Genomic DNA, 26,651 nt, shown 5'->3' with positions numbered 1-26,651 from the left:
ATAATCTTTGAGGGACAGCATGGATTTGCTAAAGGGAGGTCATGTTTTAGTAATCTACTTACTTATTACAATAAAGTGACTGCATCCTTGGACAGAGGAGAAGGATACACAGTAATATACTTGGATTTCTCAAAGGCTTTTGATAGAGTACCTCATGATAAGTTGACAGTATGATGTCTTGTACTCACACCATAGTTGGTAAGACATCTTGATATTTTAGGGGCCATGTCAATGTTTAGATGTAGTGATCTATCTCATCATGATAAAGAGAGTGAATACTGTTTTTATTTTATGTTCTTTAAGGATTTTTGCAAGTGTTATGGAAATAGAGCTAATGTAAAAAGTAATAACAACTTTTGATTTCCTCATAATTGAAAGTACTCGAATGGCAGGTTGGTTAAGAACTCTTGAGATAATGCATTCATTGTAGTAATTTTGTAGAAAGTTGTTTTTTAGAAATTGGAGTTACTTAGCTTGTTCTCATCAGTCCCCTGCCCATGGGCACCTGTTCATTGTGAAGAGGACCTCTGTGATGGTTCTGGCCCTTTTCAATTTGCATCTTTTTCTTTGCTTTTCTTCTCATATTCTTTGCTCTACTTCTGAGTCTTTTCACTGTCCTTTCTTCCAGACTATCATCACTTGGATCCAATGCTCTGCTGCTGTGTTTGCCATGATGTGCAACCTGTGAACATCTGGAAAGGGATCCTGGTAGTCTGTCACTAATGTGGCCTCTGCTTCGGCAATATGGGTGATCCTGGATGGCCCAGCAGGATTAGTCAGCTAGTGGGCTTGCCTGCAAGGCTCAAATGTGTTGTGGTAATTCTCTCTTTTTATATCCAGGGCTAGGATGCAAGACTTGCTGCGGTGCTGGTATAGCATCAGGGGTAGCTTTGGCATTCCACATCTGATCCATGTGTGGCTCCATGGCAGGTGGGGAACTGTGGCACCAAAACTGAAAATACATCATTTGATAATAGAAGTAAGAAACAAAAGGCATACAATATCAGTATAAATGTAGCTGTTGTTTGATCATCCATGCAACAGGTGAAAAGCCAATAGGGAAAATGCTACCCTTCTTTATTTAAAAGGGTTTAGAAAGACTGGCAGGTTTTCAAAAACAGTTTAGAAACTACTTTCTCCAGATATCCATGTAGAAACATCACATCAACAACATTCTGAAAGACTACTCATAGCAACTTCATTAGGAGGAATACCTTATAAAACACTGAACTCTTCTAGAGGAGTGATCTCAGAATGGGATCTTCTTGTTGCTCCTGATGAAGAGTTATGTTCTGAGGTTAAAGATCAGGGAGTGACAGATATGAGGTGCTTCCTAATCAGTAGGGATGGTCATTTGGTTAAAACCAGAAAGTTTTGATACACCTAAGCCTCCACCATATGTAAAAGTAGGGTATCTGAATTGGCCTGTTAGACTTTATATCACTAATCCACTAAGATGCCTCAAATATCAACAATAAGGATGCCCAAACTGTATCGCATGGCTCTACCACCTGTGCTCGATGTGGCTGTAAAGATCATGATAACAAATTTTACTCTACAAAGAAAGCCAAATGTGTCAACTGTCAGGGCAATCATCCAGTTTACTGCCATGCATGTCAGGAGTGGAAAGATGAAAAAGAAATACAAAACATTAAAGCAACAAAATATATCAAAGCAGAATACAGGATACAAAAATGAAGTTAGCTACCACCAAACTTATCTTGAGATCCTCTTATGCTGAGAAGGAGACAGTTAAGAAAATGTCAACAGCATCTGAAACTTGTATGACTATTCTACCATTTGATAATTTCACCATATTGAACTTTATGACCATGATTGCTTCTCTGTTGAGAGCATCAGTCACACTACCTATGATCTCATTCCAGAAATAAGTCCAAAAATGGTTGCATTCGATGAGAACCCATTTGTCAAAAAAATTATGACAGGGATATCATTTAAAGGCCACAAGACACTGCAACTGAAAAAATGGACACTTTGGTATGCACTGAAAGTAAATTAAACTTACTAGCTGATCCTGAATTTTTTCTCCAGAGGAAGAGATGGACACTTGCCATCCATACTTTTCTAAATCAGCTGATAGGTATAAGCCTGATAAAGTCCTCAACCTCCCAGAAATCGAACAAGTCTACAAAGCCAAAACAATATGAAAATTTTTACAATGGAACTGTCATGGGTTTCACTAGAATATTGATGATATTAAGATTTCGCTGCAGAAACACTAGCCTTTCTGTTTCTGTCTACAGGAAACATACTTAAAACTTATTAAGGATCTTACCTTAAGGATTCTTTAATACCTTAAGATTCCTACCTTAAGGAATTTTACTGTTGTGCATAAGGACAAACTACAGATAATCCTGCTCATGGTGGAGTAGCTATCATAGTGGACAGTCATATTCCTTTCCATCATGTCCAGCTTAATACTTCTCTGGAAGCAGTAACAATTTACTTATAGATGTGATTGATTTCTTATTACAGTATGTTTCAATTTATTTACCACCAGGTTATGAGATAAACGAGATGGATTTTGATAATCTTATATTATTATTATTATTAATACCCTCCATGGAGTCTGCAGACTCATTGTAGGAGATTCATTCAACTGACAACAAATCTTTCATACTGAATCTTAAAATCCTTAACACTCCCTGCATTAACAGCATATTCTAGTAATGCATTCTATTCACTGACAGTTCTCCATGTAAAAAATATATGATGCACACTTCTTCCCCTCTCACCTTCTACTTTTTTTATAATCCCTTCTGGATTAATCTATAAAATCCCCTCACTAACTTAAATGTCTCTGTCATATCACCTGTTTTCCTTCTATTCATTAAACTCTGCAATCCACATTTCTGCAACCTCTCTTCATAGCCACCAGAGTCCTGATAGTGTCTTAGTCACTCTTCTTGAGGACTCAATTCCAAAAAAAAAAAAAAAAAAACAAGTTGACCAAATCTGAGCATAATAGCCCAATTGTGTTCAGACCAGTGCGTTAAAACATTGCCACAACCACCTCCTTATTCCTACATGTTAGTGTACTTCCTATCATAGCATCATTATGATGGGCAATCTTAGCAACACTTATAATATGCCCTCTAAACTTCGACTGCTCTTAATTATAACTCCTAGATCTCATATCTCATCAACTTCCTTCAGTATAGTACATAATCTTATATTTTTGCATTCCATAATGCAGTGCCTTGCATTTATTAATATTAAAACTAAAACCCAACTCCTGAGACATCAAAGTCAAAAACAATCTTAGATCCAGTTTACATCATTGATTAATCAAACAATCAATATAATATGTGTTGTTACTGATCTCAAAGCCATTGTAGACAGTTTGGGAGAAAATTTTGCCAGAATCTCAGCAACAGCTTCATATCCTCCTGAATTTTTAATATTGAAAGAGCAACAAGAGAAATAGCAACTTAATTTTTCTCCCAATGGGCTTGAGCCATACAATCAGCCATGTGATAAGGAGGAACTAGAAAGATAAATACAGGATACCTTCCTGTATTTATTAAAAACTTTCTGTTTAGTCAAGCTTTCTAAGTTAGAGTGGGAAGTTACACTCTCTCTCAGCCATATCATCAAGAACAGGATGTTCCCCCAAGGCTCTGTGTTAAGTGTGACAATTTTTGCTATCAAAGAGTCTCGTCATGACGGGAGGAATCTTTATATAGACTTTTTCAATCAAAGGTGAGTTAGCTGATCTCATACGGAGGTAGCAGGGTTTTTTCTCCTGGAAACTCGGGTGTTTTTTCATCCCGCATACAGACAATTCGGCTCTTCAGAACACACGCAATTTACAGAGAAAAAAAAACAACTAATTGTGGTGGTGGGCGGTAGATGGCACTGATGTAGCTGATTGATAGCAGAGGCTCAGTGTAGTGGTGGAGGTGGAGAGTTGTGCAATAGGTGTCCTCCTGCGATGAGTTTTCGGACTCCTTGGAGGTGTCACGAATAACAATAATAATAATAACTCAATCACTAAACAGCTTCCTTCCCACTGCAGGCAATGCTCTGTGTGCAATGATTTTACAATTTACTGTCACTCTCAGAGCATGAGGGTAACTGAAAGACAACTTCAATCAAGCAACTGATCATGTCTTTCTATGGACTCTTAGTAAGGGGTACAGGATTTTCAGTAGAAAAAAAGTGTTTGTGTATGCTTCTGCCAAAAATGCACTCTTCACCCAGATCCTCTAATAATAATGGGAGCAACAGAAACCAAGTTCTTGGGACTCATCTTTGTTCATTGTCAAAAAACTCACATTCCTTGTACACATTTGTCAACTAAGGGAAAAGTGAAAGAAAGAATCAAATCTCCTTTGTGCTCTATCCTCTACTGAATTGCATGCTGGTCAATCTTCATTACTTTGTCTTTATCATGCACTTATACAGGATGATCAAAATTAAAACTTCACTGTTTAAGGCCTTATGGAGTGATCCAGATGCTGCAAAACTTTGCAGGAATACATTGTACATCATTCAAAAGAGATATCTGAGGTAAAAAAAAAAAAGTTCCCAAAATCAACACCAGGGGATGTTGTAAACACCAAATGCATGAAATTTGTATACATACAATTTGGCAGGCACCAGGAGGGTTTAAAAAGATGGACACAGGATTTTTCCCTTCATTCTGGTTATTAATACTGTACACAGTGATGGCTCTAACCTTACTCCTACATTCTTTGCTTGTGAAGTTGTACTTTACTACCTAAACAACTGAATATTGTTGCTGGTCTCCACAAATTTTGTTGCCTGAACAAATGGTAATGGAGTCCATCATCTCCATTTGCTCTTTGAAGAAACGGGATCATTGGGAGTTAGACTTGGCAGAGATCATAAACCAATCAGTTCACAGCAGGTGAATGAAGTTGCTACTGACATTGTTGAGCAGGCCATAAATAACAGTATTGGTTACTGCAGTGCACATGTGTTATCAAGACACATGATATGCCTTACACAACTCTCTGGAAAATTCTATGGAAGATTCTGCATTTCTACTCATTCAGGATAACCCTAACACAGGAGTTGTGCTCACAGGACTTTGAGAGTTGACTGACATTCACTTTAACATTCCTTACTTGAGTGGAGCTGGATGTGCATGGCTGTAGATGATTATGTGGGGAGATGAGGCCCACTTGCACCTGAATCAATCTGTGAATACTCGCAATTACCAGATATGGTAATTGTGGGTATTCACAGATTCCATGTGGGGCTACATAAAACCCACATGGAATCCAGCAAATTCCTTTGCATTCACCCAAAGTTACTGTCTGGTGCATGTTTACAGCTTCATTGATCATTGAACCATTCTTGTTTGAGGACATTAACCAGTTGGGTTCTGTGGTCTGCTTGTTTACTGCCAAGAGTTATTATGATATGATAAACAATTTTGTTGTGCCACAGCTACAGTAGCAGCTGTGCATGGATTCAGTCAATTTTATGCAGGGTGGGGCTCCTCCGCACATCAGTCAATCCATACAGGAGGTTCTTCAAGAACATTTCACGGAAGACAGAGTAATCAGCCATACATTTCCCACTGCATGGCCACCTCATTCGCTTAATCTGACACTTGGGATTTTCTCAAAGACAAGGTTTATCAGGATCATCCTGATAACTTGCCAATGCTGAAAAACAGCAATGATGCAGCATGTGCACAACATAAATCCCAACCAGCTGCATTCTGCACTTGAATATACTGTGCAAAGGTGCATCCAAAGCTGGGTTATGGGTCTCAAGTCTATTGTTTGGCAAAGCAATGTAACCAGTTATGGATAATGTGGTGGAAGCAGTGAATGACAGTGCATGAAATGCAAATGAGAGTTCGAAGGAGGTGGATGAAAGTAATCATGTAGATCAGGGGTCGCCAAACTTCTTTGACCGTCGACCCCTTCAAGAGTTTCTTACTTTTGATCTCATCCATCATCAGGGTATACAGATAGCTATTGGTGCCTTTTGCACATCGCCCACTCAAAGCCTTTATTTTAGAGCAAATGAACCAGCTCCATCACTTAGATAGAAACAGTTGTCTTTTAACTATGCCCTAAAAATGAAGTCTCTCCCAGAAAATTGTCATATGTAGACCAGTCTCTTTTCTCTACAGTAGGAGCTCAATATTATACATGTCACACTGCTGTACATCTTTTTGATATGCATCTTAAAGAGATAATGGATGGTACTGGCATGAATGTTGACAACATTACCTGTCCCAAGCATAACAGAATTCCTTGATAGTAGGTTTGCACTCCATTCTGCAACCTTTCACTTTGTCAGACATCTCATACACTTTCATCTGTCTACTTTTAATTGTTTATTGCATGCAGAGCAGTCCACTATGGTTTCTGGCCAAACTATACTGGTGGTTCAAGATCAGAGACCTCTGTTGGTTATACTGCTATGTTTTCTGATTTTACTATCTCCAACCAGATCCTACTTGCTTGCAGTAATTATACTTCAGAGTTGCATGCCATTCAGCTTGCATTTGCACATATAAAAGAAAATTGCTACCAAAATTGTGTGAGTTGGTATTTTATACAGACTGATTGAGTTCTTTACAGGCAATCTCCTCTGTGTGTAATTAAAATTTACATCCAGAGCACTAAGATGTTACAATTGTTGTACAAAATGAAGACCCCTTAAGGGAGTAGAGGAAAACAAGGGGTCACATTTGGAAGTTGAGAGGGCACTAGGCATTGTCCTCAGCAGCAGCTGCAGCACATGTGTTGCTCAGATAAGTCCTTATTTTTAGTAAATATTGGCAATATTATCATATATAATTGGTGTTATTTTCTCTATTTTTGAATGTGTTGTTTAGTAATACGATATTATTTCAGAATTAATACGATATTAATATGATTTTATTTCAAAACTGTTCTACTTTATGTCACCAATGTGTACATGATAAATGCAGCCAAGACATTAATGTTGAATGATATTACAGCTTCGTTGAATGATATTACAGTTTCGGGATTTAGTGCAATGTAGCATGTTTTTAAGGTATTCGTTGCCAAAATTGAATGCTTTCTGATATGAGAGTGAGAATGAAGAGAATGTTTATCAGAAATGTTTGATTAATGAATGCAAAAGATGCAAGTTCTGTTGAGAGCTGAAGAATGAAGTGACTGATATTAAGGATATAAAGCAGGATTGTGAAAGTTATGGATAATGTGGTGGAAGCAGTGAATGACAGTGCATGAAATGCAAATGAGAGTTCGAAGGAGGTGGATGAAAGTAATCATGTAGATCAGGGGGTTGCCAAACTTCTTTGACCGTCGACCCCTTCGAGAGTTTCTTACTTTTTATCGATCCCCCTCTATTTTACTATTACATAATTATAATAGGACAAGCAGAAAAGACACTTATGTGAGTTTTTAGATTGTTTATTTTATAGTTACAGTGTTTCTTGTATGTGTAATATAGTATATATTATTATATTGGCTTAACATCAAACAGATACGTTTTTGTTTTTGACGTCATTCTTAACATTACATATTTGATAGGAGAGATAAATAATATATATAAAATATAAAATTTTAATTTATATAACAAATAACAATAATACAATCTTCCTATAGGTATATATAGGATGTACAAAACTACCAGCTATGCTCAACTCTTCAACATAGAGAAGTTTAGTTCGTGAATGAATAACGATTGAATTATAATATGTATGTTCATGAATTTTAGAACATTAATGCTCACTTGTATGTCGATGCACAAAAATGAGAACTGGGATCGAATACGTGTAAGTATAAGTAAATAAGCAACCACCCACGTGTTGCAATCCCTCTCCTGCCCGTGCCGCCCGGCCAAAACCACCGACATCTGTTTATTGGTAAATACGTCATTTTGGCCTACATGATTGGCCTCCATAACTATTTTAATGACCTTGCTCCATCTTACAGGTCATATTCATGTCACTGTTCCCATGATTCACTCTTAATTGCGTTGTCATTCAGGATGGAGATAATCCAAGTTTACTGAATTAAATATTACCCTTACAATGATGTCTTATATTTTACTATCGACCCCTGGGGGTCGATATAGACCACTTTGGCGACCACTGATGTAGATGATGAGATGCCAGTGTAGAAAGAAATTGCATGTTTACATGGACTCCTCCACAGGACAAAACATGAGCTCAACTGATTGGAGAAATGATTGGCATGTGGTACAGAAGGATGGAGAATGAAAGAAAAGTGAATGGGAAAAACATTACAGTGTAAGAAACTGGAAGAAAAGAGATAGTATTGTGTAGGGATTCGATGATAAGAGGTATACTTAATGAGAAAATGACGAAAGCATGTTTTCTAGGTGCAAAGATAAAAGATGTTAGTGATGCTATAAGTATATAGAAGAAAGAAGCGAATGAGTCAATTGTTTTGGCAGGCACAAATGATTCAAAAGGTTAGTAGAAAGCAATGAGAGAAGATATGAAAGAGTTGTTAGTAGAAGTAAAAATTGTGAGTCTGCTGCCTCAATATGATAGAAGAGCGTTGAGAAGAACCATGATAGCAAACGAGTTAATGAGAAGATTGTGTAGGAGGAATGGTGTGCAGTTTATAGATATGTGGATTGAATTTGATGCATGAAAGGAACTGTATATGGCTGATAAGAGTTTTGAAGTACAAAACCAAGAAAACTAGATATAATAGCAGAGAAGCAATGAAGCATGTCTAGCCACCACTGGGACAAATGGGTGTGAGTCCAGAAATATTTATGAATTGCTGGATACAGTTCCCAGCTTTCGAATCTGAATGTGGGCAGGTTAGGACATTATGTTAGGGTAACTAAGGGCCCAAGGAGTTGTTGAAATGCATATAGACAAAAGCTTGAAGTAGCAGAAATAAAGGAGAGGAGTTTTGGCATTGGTCAGTTCAACTTGGCCAAAAATTATTGGCATCGGTGAGACCTGTTTGTCAGAGAACGATGTAATTACAGGGATAGAATGTAGCAGATATTATATTTTCATGGAAGATAGAAGAAATATGTCAGGAGGAAGGATATTATTAATGATAGCTGAAGAACATCAACCAACAAAAATAGAAGTTAAGGAAGATTGTAGATCTAGGCAAAATGGTACATTTGAGGCTGTCTGGTGCAAGATAGAGGCGAATAGGACAAACAGGTCTCACCGATGCCAATTTAATTTATTCATCACTCTGATGAAATTTACCTCTCTCTCTAGTGCTTAGCAATGTAACATCATGCGGTTCTATTCTTGAGAGACACTTTTGACATAAAATTAAGAATTATCAACACGTTAGCACAAGAATATTTTAATATTTGCCAAATGTTTCAGTCTGAAATTAACAGACTATCATCAGTGGCTTGATAGGAACAGTTTTTACAAGGTCGAATACAAACAATTGATCATTCAAAGTAGAAAGAGCCACATGATGTTACATTGCTAAGCACTAGAGAGAGAGGTAAATTTCATCAGAGTGATGAATAAATTAAATTATAGGTATCAATTCACAATTTCATACTACAATCTTAATTAATAAATTCAATTAAAGATAACATTAGACTAATGTAAGAACTAGAAGGTCTCAATTGAAAAAAAAAGAAAAAAAAGAAAAGAAACTTAGTGTGCTATCTGGATTAAACTTTCCCATATTTTTGAAAGGCAATCATTTCGATTCAAGTTAGGGTGTTGAAGTAAGGCCTCAGCACTCTCTTTGAATAGGCATCGAATTTATAGTGACATCTGTGTAGAAGGCGAGTCCTGGACCGAAGAATGTTGTGGTTTGTCTCTATCCCGTGTTGCACCAATCCAGACTTGTTGGATTTGTTTTGAAAAATGGACAATTGATGTTCTTGTATTTTTTTTTCTGTAGAACGTCTGGTTTCGCCAAAGTACAACAGATTGCAGTCACACAGAACTAGATATACACCAGGCAGCGACATAGTTGAGCATTTATTTTTAGAAGAGGGGGAAATAAGTGGATATTTTATTAATAGGGATATAAGGGGCTGTTAAATCATATTTCTTCAGAATTCTTGAAATTGGTTCTGAAATTCCAGAAATATATGGAATTGGAACTCGACATATTGATTCTTTGTTGTTCTGGATTGGATTGTAGGAATCGAACAGATGTTGTGTAGTCTTCTCAGAGAAGCCATTTAATTTCATGTAATGTTTGATAGTGGAAAGTTCTTTCTGTAATTCGTGGGGAGTTGAACAATTACTTCTAGCTCATTGAATTAAACATTTTATGATTCCTGCTTTTTGATAAGGATGATGAGCAGATTGTTTGAGAATGTAACGTCCAGTAAAAGTGAGTTTTCTGTAAACTGTTGTTGTCAGAATACCCAAAGGTGAGAAGAATGTCTAAAAAAGATTTCCATGGTAAACTTGATACAACGATGTAAAGAACTGATTTTGGCTAAAAAGGAAGGTAAGGAATCTCTATTTGTGAGGCCACACTGAAAAAAATGTCGTCTATATATCTGACCCAAAAGGACGGTTGAGGATATATAGATGAAAAAAGGATGTCTTCTAGATTCTCTAAATAAAAGTTGGCTACAGCAGATGAAAGTGGACTTCCCATGGCTGTTCCTTCTACTTGGTTGTAGAGTTTGTTTTGACACAAGAAATATCCAGAGCGCATCACAAATTCGAATGACTTTACGATATCTTGTGGGAAGATGTGAATAAATAAATGTAAAGTCTCTTTGAGAGGTACATTTGTGAATAGAGATTCTACATCGAAGCTCACCATAAGATCAGTAGGTTGCAAAGAGATTTTTTTTTTTAATTTGTTTAAGAAATCAGAAGAGTTTTTCAAAAAAGAGTGTGATTTACCTATATGTGATTTCAATAATTTTGCTCAATATTTGGCTATGCGGTAAGTTGGTGAATCAATACAATCAACTATAGGATGGAGAGGAATGTCTGTCTTGTGAATTTTTGGTAGACCATAAAACCTAGGAGGTCTTGCAAAATGAGTTTTTGAGCATTTATCTTCTAAAGATAAATGCTCAACTATGTTGCTGCCTGGTGTATATATCAAGTTCTGTGTGACTGCAATCTATCATACTTTGGACAAACCAGACACTCTATAGAAAAAAGAATACAAGAACATCAGTCGTATACATTCTTCACAACAAATCTGATAAGTCTGGATTGGCGCAACACGGGATAGAGACAAACCACAACATTCTCTGGTCCAAGACTCGCCTTCTACACAGATGTCACTATAAATTTGAATGCCTATTCAAAGAGAGTGTTGAGACCTTAATTCAATGCCTTAACTTGAATCGAAATGATTGCCTATCCTTGTCAAAAATATGGGAAAGTTTAATTTTTTATTTTTTTTTTCAATTGAGACTTCTAGTTCTTACATTAGTATAATGTTATCTTTAATTGAATTTATAAATTAAGATTTATAAATTTGTTTGTGAAATTGAAATTGAGAACTGATACCTATGATTTAATTTATTCATCACTGATGAAATTTACCTCTATTTAGTGCTTAACAATGTAACATCATGTGGCTCTTTCTACTTTTGAATGATCAATTGTTGTATTCCACCTTGTAAAAACTGTTCCTATCAAGCCACTGATGATAGTCTGTTAATTTCAGACTGAAATATTTTGCAAATATTAAAATATTCTTGTGCTAACATGTTGATAATTCTTATATTGTTGGTTGTTGCTATAGACCTGGGGGTCCAGAAAAAGATGTGAATAACATGCATCAGCAAATTAGCACAATGAGTGCACCCCAAGCAACTATCATGGAAGAGAGATTTCAACTATGGGTATATAGATTAGAAGGAGGAAAGGGCACATGACAAAATGAAAATGGAATTTATACTGTTAATTAGGGATAATAACTTGAAACAGCATGTGATGGAGGAGACCAGGTGTTTAAGAGTGTGGCACCTGGTAGTAACATCAGAAGGTCTCCGCCTCCAATTGAAGAAGGTGACCATGCAGTCTTGTCCTGGGAGGTTGCTCAATATATGGAATTTTCAGTCAAGAAAGGGTGTATGTGGAACTACAAAGCTGGTGATTATGACAAACTTAGGAAGCAACTTAGAGTAGTACCATGGCATAAGAAGCTACATGGAATGTATGTCATTAGTGCATGGGAAGCAGTCAGGAATTGTTTGAGTGAGTTAGTATCAGACTTCATACCAAGATCAGGAGGATAAACAGAATAGGGATTAAGTGGATAAGTAGCAGTATAAAGCAAGAGCTGCAAAAAATGAAAGCATTGTGGAAGGAATATAAAAAAAAAGGTGATCAGCATGCTCATTGAGCAAGTTAAAGAAGGCTAGCAAGTATTTAGGAAGGCTAAATCAAATTGTAAGAGAAAATTACCTAAGCAGACCAAAGAGTTTTTTTGCTATGTAGCAAGTAGAAGAAAGAATGATTATGGAAAGATAGCTTTACCTTGTCCAGATGATAGGAAAGTGACTAAAGTGTCATAAATAGTTCATTTACTAAGTTATCACTGTGCAAAGGTATATTATCTAGATCAGGGTTTCTCAAACTGTGTTCACTAATGTTCTGCGAAAGGTGAATAGGTGTTTCGCGAGAAGTTCTGGAATTTGTCATTTTAGTTTTCTAAGCATTTTGAAGGCTTTTGAGGATATCATATACTGAAAGGCGTACAAATGAATGGGTGTTAGAAAAGATTAGTAGAACTTTAAAAGGCTCCTTAAGGATATTGACAGAAGAAAGTTAAAATATTTTGGACACATAGAAAGGATGGAAGGAGGACTTCTCAGAACAGTAATAGAAGATAAAGTTCCTGGAAAAAGAGGCAGGGGTAGACCATCAATGAGATGGATGGATGGCGTGTGTGTGGAGTGACTGATCTTCAGAGAGTTGAGGCTGCCAGAAAAGCAAACAACAGGACTACATGGCGAGGCCTGGTGTGGAACATCACCGAGCATCGGAGTGACCATACGGCATCTATAGATGCCCATTGAACATAGAGAGAGAAGCATTTTACATGAATAAATATTTTATAGTAGAAATATTCTGAGGAGAATAATACTCGTGAATATGTCGAAAAGCTCAGACCCAGAATCCCTAATAGCATCTGTGTATCGTTAATTTTCACACATTGAATTGAAACATTTCAGCATTTGGGAAAGGGAATACCACTGTTTATGACAGGTCATAAAAATTGCCTGCAAGTTAATTATAACAATGGTGGCATATCCTCTGTTCTCAAAACTGAAGGAAATAACATCTGTGTAGCAAATGTCAGTGACCAAGCGGCATATTTTTAAACATGGAAATATCCATGAATTATCGTAATTTTCATAAATAGAAATCTTTCAACAATTGGGAAAGAGAATACTGCCATTTACGACCGATCATAAAAAATTGCCTGCAAGCCGATTACAACAATGGGCGGCGTGTTCTCAAAACAGAACGAAATAACATCTGTGTTGCAAACATCACTGACTAATCATCAAGAAAGTATAAAGAAAATATTTTCACTGAAATTGAAGATCAGTGTAGTCTGTATCTGGTTTTCAGATCTAGTAATACTGAATATTTTCTTCGCAAGTTCGTATTGCAGTGTTAGTGCTTGTTCTGAAACCGGAGTGCCGTGATTTTTTGAAAGTAATAGGAATACAGATTTAAATTCTAATATGAATAAGAGACAATGCACTTTGTTTAATTTTAGTATTAAGAAATCTCTTATTGAAGGTGTTTGTGATGGAACGGATAGTGAGTCATCCACCTCAAGTCTACAAAGATCTCCATGATGTACAAAAGGAGGGGAAAACTACCAGCACACAGGAGAAAATGTCTGCATTCACTCGTAAGTACTTATAATAATATTATAAATATATTTGGTGATCAGAATAGGATATGTCAATGAAAATCAGCACAAATTAATTTAATGATGGTTTATTGATGCTTTAATTAAACCAATTAAAATTAATTAAAACATCAATTAAATTAAACTTTAATTGATGTTTAATTAATTAATACATAACAAAATAACCAAGGTGTTCCGTGAAAATTTCAGGATTTGTGAAGTGTTCCGTCATAGAAAAAGTTTGAAAAACCATGATCTAGATGGTGACTTTGCAGTTACTGACATGGCAAAGACTGATGTGAGAATTGAGGTAGATGAACCGGATGTATGCAGTGCACTGAAAACTATCAACGTTAATACATCAGCGACTCTGGATGGTATATCAGCTCATGTGCTACTATTAAATGACCTTTGATGAAGTCATTTAATGAAGTTTTAGGCTCTGGTAAGTTTCCAAGTGAGTATAAAGAGGGTAAGATAGTTCTATTATGTAAAGGTGGCTCCAAGACAGAAATATCAAATTACAGACCAATTAGTATCTCTGGAGTGGTGATTAATGTATTGGAAAAGTTGGTTAAAAGTAAAATTCAGGAATTGGTGGATAAGAATATGATACTCTATATGGAGGTAGCAGGGCTTTGAAAAACGGAGGTCTTGCCTCAGTTATTTATCTACATTTTATAATAAAGTGACAGTGGAATTGGATAATGGAAATGGCTACACTATGATACTGCTGGACTCTGCAGAGGTATTTTACAGATTACCAAAAATTATTGCATAAGTTGGAGCGGAGCAAATGGGAATGGATATGATGTTGGTGGCATAGATATGAGGTGGGTGACAGACATCAGATGTTAGTGTATGGTGGAGTGGAATCAAGGCAAATGAGGGTAACTAGAGTGGAGTGTCCAAGGACCCTGTACTAGAACCACTACTGTTTAATTTGTACATTAATGATATAGCAGAAGATTTGAGAGGGGATATTCAGTTGTTTGCTGATGATGCAAAACTGGGAAGATAGTGTACAGAGGAGTAGATTTTTTACGTGGTGTACAGAGAATTGAAGTTCAGAGAGCATATTGCAAAAGTTAGTAAAATAGCTCAAAGGATTAATTTATTATTATTATTATTATTTGGTAACCTCCAATGGATTCAACAGGCTCATGGTGGGAGGCCCACTCAACCAGCAACAAGTCTATCATAATGAGCTTTGAAGTTGCTTACACCTGCACTCACAACACACTCAGGTAGTGCATTTCACTCAATAACAACTCTCCACGTAAAAAATCTACTCCTCACACCCTTCTTCGCCACATCTTTATACAACTTCCAGGGATGTCCTCTCATTCTTTCCATCTTAACATCCACCCTTTTTATAATTTCTTCTGTATTAATCTGATAGAATCCCTTAACTAACTTGAAGGTCTCTATCATATCTCCTCTTATCCTTCTATCCACAACCTCTGTAATCCACATTCTCTCAAATGCTCTTCATAGCCTAAACTCCAGAGCCCTGGTATCACTTTGATTATTCAGCTTTGGATCCTCTCTAGTGTTTCCACATCAGAATGAAAACTAGGTTACCAAATCTGAGCACAATAGTCCTATATGATCTGAGCAATGCACTATATACAGGCACCACTGACTATTAAATTATTTAAGGAATTTACAATGTATTCCAAAATATTAATTAAAAAAACTTTAATAAATACCTCCTATATTTCGGCAATGTCACATTACCATCTTAATGGGAACATACAACTATGACACGTGCATGTGGGCACTACAAAGAGCAAATGAGGCAGAAGAGAGAAAAGCTACTGTTGTTCCTAGAGTCCTAAAGGTGCCCCCCCCCAGTGGGCTATATTGGGTTGTCTTGGCTGAAGTATAGCCTGCTAGGGGGCACCTTTAGGACTCTAGAAACAACAGTAGTTTTTCGCTCTTCTGCCTCATTTGCTCTTTGTAGTGCCCACATGCACGTGTCATAGCTGTATGTTCCCATGAAGATGGCAATGTGACATTGCCGAAATATAGGAGGTATTTATTAAAGTTTCTTTTAATTAATATTCCAGTATATGTTGTAAATTCCTTAAATAATTTAATAGTCATGTGTTACCAATGTATAAGCCTATCTACAAGAATTACAGGCACCACTGCATCATTATCCTTACATGTCAATGTACTTTTTATCATGGCAGTTATATGATGCGCAGACTTTGCAAAACACATGCGATGTGCTCTCGGAACTTCAGTCTACTGTTCACCATTATTCCAAGATCTCAAATTTCATCCACTTCCTGAAGTACAGCTCCTCCAATACAGTACATCTCTGTATCCCAAAGTGTGACACCTTGCATTTATTAATATTAAAACTGCAATCCCCCACTCATTTGTCCATGCTAAAAGGCTATTCAAATTTTCCTGTAGAAAACTAGCATTGGCACTAATCCTGATAATTATACCTAACTTTGCATCAGCAGCAAACATTTGAAGATCCCCAGTCAATCCACGTAAAATATCATTAACAAACAAGTGACACAGTAAAAGACCAAAGAACAGAACCCTGAGGCATACCACTAGCCACCTTCCTTTTCTGAGATACAGCTCGATCACACAGCTTGCTGGTGTCATTCATAGACCCAAGATCTGATTCATCTAACCAACATACTATCTATTCCTATCCTCTGCAGCTTGTACACCGACTTATCATGTGGTAATCTATCAAATGCTTTGCAAAGTCCAAGCACATCACTATATATGATTCTCACTTATAAAACATATTTGTCACCTTAAACAAAGCAAGCTAAAAAAACAAGCTAAAACAAGACCTGCCCCCTCACAAATCCATGCTGACCATCATAGAGATTCTTCTATTTATCAACCCAATCCTGTATTCTATTTCTAACCAATTTTTTCAACACACTGCTGGTGGTTTATCAGGATTTCACAGGCTTCCTTAAATAAGCCTGCAAAATCCTGATAAACCACCCAAATATCAACAACAAAGATGGCATGAAAATTCCAAGGATCTGGATGGCACACATTCAGCCTACCTAATATATAAGATCCAGCATAAGTCAGGACTCTAGCCAATCTTCAGCTAGTATTAGAAACCATTCCATACCAACTGGCTGGAATGTACATGTATAATCATGATGCTAATATATGTATATAGATAGATACATAGACTTGTTGTTGTGCCCCATGTATTTCTACAACCAACAGATAACACTACTAATAGTACTCTAGCATTGATGTATACTTTTTTTTTTTTTTCACCAGAGGTCAGGCCAACAATTGTTGTAGCGGTTGGTCAGTAACTTTAACAAACCAGTTTGATTGTAGTGTAGCTTGTTTTCTGTGTATAGTGTGTATGCTCCAGAAGATGACCTTGACGTCTTGAAGAGCATTACTGAGGTCGAAACGTCAGATGTAGATTTTAGTTATATTAAACTAAAGTTTTTATTCAAACACAGGAGTTGTCTCCATAATTTTCAAAAATGTATTTGGATCACCGTGTAAGCTTAAAAGAAAGGATCTATATCCCACCATTTCAACTCTTGACAGTATATCATCCTTATACAACCAGGTTTCACTTATGCCAATTATCTTTCAACAATGCATCCAAAAACGTTAAAGATTTATGGGATGTTAGATCAAATGATAAAAAAAAAAGGAATATATTATAGTATGTGAAAAGTGCGATGAAAGGGTAGGACATTCCAAAAATGAGAAGAGCATTACCAGGAATAATCAGAAAATGAATGGAAATGCTTGTGACTGTAATAATATAAGTAACAATACATATGTGTATGGAGAAGTGGAAGTGGAAAATAGTAGTACGTGGTGAAGATTTGGAAGCTATTTGATATGAAGTTGAGATGACCTCAAAGAGTGGATAATTGTTATGCTTCTGTACTAATATACAGGGAGAATCTGAAATAAAGGGGATGAATTTGTAGCATTGATTAAATCAATATGTCGAAAGATAACCACTACCAGCCTGGTTGGCCAAGTGGTTAGCATATCCGCTCTCCAGCCAAAAGGCTGCAGGTTCGAATCCCGCCGTGGGCATGGATGTTTGTGATTGTCTGTGGAAATGCCAATGATGGTAGTGGTTGGTGGTAGATGGTGCAGGTGTAGAGCAGGTGCCCTCCCTCGATGAGTCTATGGACTCCCTGGAGGTGTCAAGTAATAATAATAATAATAATAATTGGTATAAGTGAAATTTGGTTGAATGAGGATGTTATACTGTTAGGATTAGAAATGGTTGGTTACAGAATTTTCCTAAAGGATGCAAAGGTTAAAACAGAAGGGGGGGGGGGGAGTGGCAGTAAATGATAGCAGAGGAATTATGTCCTTCAAGTGTATAAGTGGAAAATAGTAGTATGTGTGAAGATTTTGAAGCTGTTTAATGTGAGGTTGAGATCAATAGAATAATATATCTAATAGGATATTGTTATAGGCCCAGGGAATGTGGAGAGCACTGTTTGTGAAATTTATAGACAAATTAGTTTGGCAAGTAAAAGTAAGGCAATGTTTGTGATTTGTAATAAAAGATGTTAACTATAGGAATGTGGATTGGAAAGAAGAGATAGTGTATGGCAACAATGAGAGTGAATTTTGTTGAGTTTCTGTGTGATAACTATCTAAAGCAGCATGTGAGAACGAGGTTTTTGCAGTGTATTTGGTGATATCCTCACAAGATGTGGTTGTGAATGAAGTATCAACAGTGCCATCTGTTTGGGAGAGTGATCATGAGGTATTGGTTTGGAAGGTAGTCAAAAGAAAAAAGTTGGTATCAAGAAGGTCTATACGTGGAATTATGAGGTGGGTGATTACAAGAAACTCCATAGTCATCTAGCATCAATACATTGGGTTGATTGTATAGAAATGATGTTGACAGTGCATGGAAAATAATTAGGCAGTATCTAACACTAGCAATGCATAACTACATGCCAAGAGTTAAGAGAATAAATAGAGTAGGAGTGAGATGGATGGACAGTGAAATCAAGCAAGCATTGTTGTTATGGAGGAAGTACAAGACAGTTTGCAGTGAACAGATGCATCAAAAATATAAAGTGTAGGCCAGAAAAGTGACAAGTCACATGGTCACAATAGAATACAGTATTTGGTTGATGGACATAAGAATCTCTATGATGATCAGCAATCTGTTTACATTTTATGATAAAGTGATGAATGCATTGGATAATGTAGATTCATAAGCAGTGATTTTCTTGGACTTCTCAATGGTGTTTGATAGATTAACACATGACACATTGGTGTATAAGCTGCTGAAGATGGGATAGATAACAGAAGTGAAATGGATATCAGATTGGCTTTCTGAAATATACCAGCAAATTGTGTATGATGGAGCAGTGTCTCAGGAAAGGAAACTGACCAGAGGCATACCTCAGGGCTCTGGTCTTGGGTCTCCTACTATTTATTTCTTAATGATATTTCATGTGGATTTACTGAGGATCTTGAAATGTTTGCTGATTATGCAAAGTTAGGTAGAATAATGAGGAGTATTGCTGATATTAATTTTATACGGGAAGATTTGAATAGACTTTCAGCCTGGGCAGATGAGTGGGGTTGTAGTGTTAATATTAATAAATACAAGGCATTAGTTACATTTTGGGGTACAGAGATATAAATCTACATACTGTATTGCTGGAGCTGTACATCAGGAAGTGAATGAGATTCGTAATCTTGGAGTGATGGCAGGCAGTGAACTAAAGTTCCAAGGGCACATTGCAAGTGTTGCAAAGACCACATGTCACATTGCAGTCATGTATCAAGCATTAGTCCTGCCACACATGAACTATTGTGATCATATTTGGTTGCCTGAAACACAGATCATCGAAGTGATATCAGGACTGGAGCATTCATTTGAAGGAGTGTGGATTGCCAAGTTTGGTAGGAAGAAAAGAAGAGATATGATGGAGACTTTTAAGTTAGTTAAGGGATTCTAGAGATTTCTACCAGTTGAATACAAAAGGAATTATAAAAAGAGTGAATGTTAAGATGTGAAGAATGAGAGGAATCAAGAGAAGTGCTACAAACTCAAAGAGCTATCATGCTTGTGTGGAGCCAGCTTTGGCAAAAAATGAAGGCCAATTTGGGATTCAAACCTGCAACCTCTTTGCTGGATAGCATGGGTGGTTTAAACTGACATGAAATGTCAATGTAGAAAATAAATAAATCCATCTTCCATTAATGCCAGTGTTTGTACCATTTCCTTATTAATGCTGATCTTGTCTCACACCATTTATTTAAAAGTTTTTTTTTAATTAATTTTTTCTAGCATTCTGCAAAAGCCTTTGATAAATTGCTGCATTGCATAGCTGATTGTTATCAAGTTGAAGGTGATGGGGTTGGATAGAATATTACTGACAGATATTGTTAAATTGTGTTTATGAAAGCCATGCCCCTCACTCCTCCCCCCCCCCCCCAACACACAAATAAAAAAGAAAGAAAGATAACAGATAGCATGCTTTTTTTTTTTCTTTGGCCACTATGATAAGAATTATAGTGGTCCCTTAATATCTGTTCATGCCCCTTATAGTCATGTCCCTTAATGTCTAGTTGATAATGTTATTGTCAACCAATATGTTGCTATTGTATAATTTTGCACTTGCCAACACTGAACTAATAGCCTTCACTTCTCTTCGAAGCTAGAATGCTGTCTATTGTGATGAGATTTGCAGACAAAAGTTGAATTGAACATATATTCGGGGAATACATTGCAACAGTTATGATAATCTCAAAAAAAAAAAAAAAAAAAATTTTTTTTTGCTTTATTTATTGATGACTGAATTGTAGAATTCCTATAGTGTGCTCTTTGCTGCAAGTATAATTATCAAAGAAATTCTCTTACCGTAGAGATTCCTCATCCATATTCTTTAAACAGATTTAATGAATTTAATTTTTTACTGTAAATCCTGTATCCTAATAAATAAAATAATATTTTTAATCAATTACAATGTACATGAATGAAGAGTGAAAATAATGAAAGTTAAATCTAAATAAAATTTCTTTGCAGGTTATAGGACCTCCAGGAATTCCCGGACCACCAGTAAGTTTAGTATACCAGATTACATATAGAGATAAAAATTAGAATCAAAAGATAACTTTTCTTAATTGTTGTGTGTATGTGTCACATGCAAGTATTTTCATAAGTTTGTAAATGGCTATTTCTATTCATATATCAGAGAAAAATTTATTTCTCACAAATAAATTTTGATTTTCTCCAAAGATGTTTTCCAAACATATAAAGTGATCTTAAAAATCTTGGATTATTTGAAAATCATTATGTGAAATAATATATAAAATGCCTGGCAAAGGTTTCCTATTTTGACATTTCTTGTTTTAATTGAGCAGTGAAACTGCCTCATATAATTGTTATTATATACTGGCATCTCCATGGAGACAGAAGACTCATTGAAGCATTCACAACCACCCATTCATCACTCTCCAAGCAAAAAATCGTCCTAACACCCTTGTTAACTACACTCTTACACAATTTACAGGGATGACTCCTCGTTCTCTTTCTCCCCTCCTGCACTGTACTGAAAAAAGTAATCCATGTCAATCCTATAAAACCCTTTTAATAACTTTTAATAACTTGTATGCTTCTATCATAATCTCCTTTACACCTATCAGCTAGTTTTTGGAGCCCACAGACCTTCAGTCTATTCTCATAAGAAGCACTCCACAGACCTGTCACAATCTTTGTCGCTCACCTCTGAATCCTATGAATATATAGCAAATACTGTAGATTTAATTTGGAAGGTTAGTATTAGTTGAATATTTTTTAACGATATAGAAAGGTGGGATCATATTTCACCACATATTTTAAGGAAATATGCTAAGAAGCTGACAGTACTATTCACTTTATTTCTTGATTAAAGTCTCATAACTAAAAGTGTTTCTAAGAGGTCAAAAAGGAGTAAGGCAGTGTCTTGGTATAAGGTTTGCACCAAAACGGAAAAACCAGACTGTAAGACCAGTTTGCATTTCATCAGTGGTTATTCAGATTTTGGAAAAATTAGGACAGCTCATACAGAAATGATTAAATGAAGGTGAGATTCCTCTCATGCACAAATTGCTTGAAGTACAGTCTTTTTTTGTAATCAGATCATGTTATATTATAAAGCAAAATGGGTAATTGATATGATTTTTTTTTGTATTATATAGTTATTTTATTGGAATTAGATAGATGTGTATATTGGAACAGCAGTACCAACCAAGGTTCCACAGAACTCAGCACTTATACCATTACTGTGCATTTATTGTATTAATGTTATGAATAGATTGCAGGGAATTGGATTGTCAGGATCAGAATACATCTGGAACCAGGTGATTTCTGCACGGATCAAGTCATGTTAATTTTGAAAACATGATAAAGCCTTTAGAAAGGATGAAATGGTCAGGACTGTCAAATGTACAGGGTGATTATAACTAAAGTTCACATTTCAAAAAGTTGCAACTGGGTAAATATTCATCAGAATGATATAATATTTAATCTGGTGATGATGTGTGCAGCAATGGAATTTTATTTTGCACAAAAACCAACATTAGTTTTAAAAGTTGCCATTAGGGAGATACATCGTGCTGCAATACCATAGTGGGTAATTTAAAACACACAGCACATTGTGTGGTTGAACAGCAACATGTTCGATATGCTGTCCTTCATTGTCAGCAGCATGCTGAAATTGCAAAATCACATGCTTAAAAACAGAATGTAGAGTTTCACTTGAAATGTGGATATGGTATGTAATTCTGGTCTTGAGATCCACTAAGTTGTGTCCACAAGAGACAACATCTTCGAGATGTTCCCACAACCAAAAAAGTCACAGAAGTTTAGATTCAGCGAGCACACTGACCACATTCTATGAAAATAGCAGCTGATGATTCTGTCCTCAGTAAAATGTGTCTGAAGCCACTGCTTGACAGGGGTGACAATTACACCCCTGTGAGGAAATGCATCATCATACATAAAAACTGTTGAATCCAGGCACTGATGCTGTTGAAGTGTTGGAATCACATGAGAAATCGGCTAAGAAAGATACATATCGCTGGCTATCATCTCGGACCAGCAGGACCGAGCTCCACAAAAAAGAAAAGTCTGATAATGAATTCCGCTTTAAAACCACACCAAACAGTGGCCTTCAGGGAATGAAGTGGTATCTGTTGCATGATGTGTGAGTTTGTGGTTGCCCAAATTCTGCAGTTGTGCATATTTACAGCACCATCTAGATGGACATGAGCTTCGTCAGTCCAGAAAATGCTCCATGGCCAGTCATTGTCCAGTTCATTCTGAGCAAGAAACTGCAGAAGAAATGTTTCTCAGGTACCCCAGTCAGGATTAAGCAGTTGATGAATGTGGGAAATCTTGTAAGGATAACAGTTCAGAATTTGCCTTATGATTATAACTTTGTGAATGTGCCTACAAGTTTGCCTAAAGACTGTGCAATACCTTGTGCACTGCTGCTTCCTACAACATTTGCCATCCTTTCTTCCTCTGATGCTGTAGCTACTTTCTCCACTGTCTGCCATTCAATGGGCTTCCATTCTCTTCCAGGTTTGAAATCTAAGAAACCTGTCTCTTCAAATATCCAGATCATTTTGTGTAAATCATTTGCAGTCATAGGATCCATTTTCTAATCCCTTTAATGTTCTGAACTTTTTCAGTGCTCTCAAGGCACTGCTGTTATTTTGGTAAATGAACTTCACAAGAAGTGCACAATCCTCAGTAATGGTGGCATTGTTCTTTAACACATTGTCTGCTCACAAGCAATGAATGGATTCCACTTTAATAGAAGCTTTTGAAGCATATGTCATTGGGGACATTTTTTATTTGCATAAATGGTATAGTCACAGCGTGTCACTGCATACCAGGAATATCATACATAATTTACATGTATTGCAGCACCATATATCACCCTATTGGCAACTTTTAGAACTAATGTTGGTTTTTGCGCAAATAAAATTTCATTGCTGCACACATCATCATGTTAATTATAAAATCATTCTGCCTAGTAGTTACCCAGTTACAGCCTTTCGAAATGTGAACTCTAATTATAATTGAATTGTATAATGAAGGCAGATTGAGAGAATGATGCAATTTCAGTTTAGCAGACAAGGGAAAGAGAGATTATATGTTTAAAATTTGAAAAATCTTAGTCATTTGTGTGATATATATACTGTATATATATATATCAGACTCAGACATAAAAAGTTTCACAACCCATAACTCATTAGTGCCATGTGTGGACTAGAAAGAGAAGATAGAAGGAATCTGTTGACTTGTTTCTTGGATAGCTGAAGGGAAGCTATTCCAAAGAATACAGTTGGATGGACCGAAAGAGGAGGAGGAGGAGGAGGAGGAAAAGAAGTTGGTTTGGTAGATTTGAAGCTGGAAGCTAAATGGATGTTGAACATCAGCCACTTGTGTTGTTACAGCCTTTGAAGAAAGTGGATAAATGATGACTGCCACTTCAGCAAAACATTGTCTATGTATATGCCTACAGAAGAGGTATATATATCTTGAAAATGGAACATCTGTGATAGGTGATTGCAGTGAATTTATTATTATTTGACACCTCCAGGGAGTCCAAAGACTCATCGAGGGAGGGGCATGTGCTCTACAACTCTGTCTCCACAACTCAATCCACCAACTGACTGCATCTACCACGAATTTGAAGATTTCCACAGACAATCACAAACATCCATGTCCATGGCGGGATTCGAACCTGCAGCCCTTTGGCTAGAGAGCAGATATGCTAACCACTCGGCCAGCCTGGCTGGCGCCCTCTTCTGGGTAGTTAGAGCTTTTGCCACCCGGGGCAGTTCTTGAGTTTGCCACCCTTCTCAATACACACCAAACATACTATACAAAACGATGTATAGGGAAATAAATTAAAACAGCATGTTTATTTTTGAAGTAAAACTCTCATTTCAACATTCTAAAATGTTATTTGTCTTTCTTTTCTGTTAGCAAAATTGTCGATGACACTGGCGAAGTCTATTTCATAGTAATGTAGGTAATTCTTAATCAGTTTTATTTAGAAAAACTCTTCTCACAACTAGCAACACTTACAGCAGTTGTGAGGAAATTTTGCAATAGTATTACAATATTTGGAAATTAGTTCTCAAGACTGTCTTTTAGAATTAACTGAAAAAGTTCAAAAAGGTTCAAAGTGCTGCCCTCTTCACCCCCCCCCCCCACTCCCCCAGCTACGCCTCTTCCTCCATGGAGTTACAAGTCTCATCATGGGAGGTCCACTAGACAACACTAAGCCTATCTTACCACTTAAATTCATCTCTCTTTGCATTCTCACCACTCTCTCAGACAATGTATCCCATGTGCTTTACCACTCTCTATGCAATAAAACTTACTTCTCATCCTCGTGCTTACCACTTCCTTTTATGACTCCAGGGATAAACTCTAAGTTCTTGTTCCTTTTCTCCATTTAACCAAACAAAAAATTTCCATAGGGATAATCTGGTAAATACCTTTCAATAGCTTAAATGTCCTAATCATATTTCACCTTTGATATCTACCAAACTCTGCAGTTTGCATGCCCTCAATTCAATTCTGATAACCAGCATTTGCGGACCTGATATCATTTCATTTTTCAATTTTTTTAAATTATGACTTTTATTAAGGATCAGTAAAATTTATAAGATTTTTAGCATAAAAATCTTTAACATGTCCAGGATTTAATCAGTTGAAGTTGACTAATGCATCTGTCAGTTAATGGAAACCTGATATAGTTGTAAAAATCATCGGAATTCCAAATAACCTAGGCAGCTGTTGGAAATTTTACTCAGCTGTTGGGAACATATTGTTTTTTTTTTTTTAAATAATGAAACCTGTGGTGCAACCATAATTAAAAGAAACACACGTATTAACCATAGTGAAAATTATTTAATTGTAAATATTTCATTCATATGTAAGTATCTTAGGACATCATCAGTACAGTTTAAAACAATAATAGGAATAACATACAGTTAGGGCGCATGATTACAATAGAATCTCATTAAACGTGCATAACGTGTTACAGAAAAAAAAAAAAATTATTTAACACAATTTTGTATGACAATTTCCCATACTTTAGAAATAGTAAGAACGTCGTTACGGTTTAAGTTTGGTCTGTGCAGTAGGAGAGAGAGATTTAATACGTTTAATGAGATTCTATTGTAATCATGCGCCCTAACTGTATGTTATTCCTATTGTTGTTTTAAACTACTGTACTGATGATATCTTATGGAAATTTTTAAGATACTTAGGATGAAATATTTACAATTAAATAATTTTCACTGTGGTTAATACGTGTGTTTCTTTTAATTATGTTGGGAACATAAACATTATAAAACTTCTAGAGCTGAATGGGAAATATATAAACATGTCAGCATTATTTGAAGAAACATTTCTTTCCATTACAAACAATCACAGTTGTGAAAATGCCTTGAGCAGAAAGATGCACCTAGCATTTTTTGGAAACTGCTGTAGAGAATTTTTCATCTGAGAGGAAAAAGCTAGATGTATGACTCAGCCCAAGAAGAAAAACGTAATATGGTAATCTGTGTATTTTTAACAGTAAGGAAATGAAGTGCTAGATCTTTCTTGTGAGAAATAAGACCTGCTTAGCTCTTGGTAGCATTCAAGTTCACAGGGTTAGTCTTGTCCTGCTGAAGAATGGCAAGGAGATCAGAGTTTAAGACATTGGTATGAAAATCATGAAGCTTCTAATGATTGTGCACCAAACAGTTTGACAAAAGAAGAAGAGGAAGAATGGAGTGTAATTTCATCTACAA

At 36.3% G+C, this 26,651-nt stretch overlaps 1 protein-coding gene across 1 annotated transcript in view; it reads left to right on the top strand.

The window, feature by feature from the left end:
• The window catches only part of LOC150095896 (uncharacterized), a 267,756-nt gene that overhangs the window by 186,789 nt on the left and 54,316 nt on the right, over positions 1-26,651 (top strand). The window contains exon 8 of the mRNA XM_090409557.1: positions 20,872-20,904. Coding sequence (XP_090265683.1) covers positions 20,872-20,904 — 33 coding nt within the window. The remainder of the gene's footprint in view (positions 1-20,871; positions 20,905-26,651) is intronic.

Source organism: Typopeltis vanoorti, chromosome 19, assembly GCF_054136105.1.
Source record: "Typopeltis vanoorti isolate ZY-2024b chromosome 19, IOZ_Tvanoo_1.0, whole genome shotgun sequence".
Classification (NCBI taxonomy): domain Eukaryota; kingdom Metazoa; phylum Arthropoda; class Arachnida; order Uropygi; family Thelyphonidae; genus Typopeltis; species Typopeltis vanoorti.
Note: the sequence above shows the minus strand (reverse complement) of the source record. Positions and strands in the feature narration are given on the sequence as shown.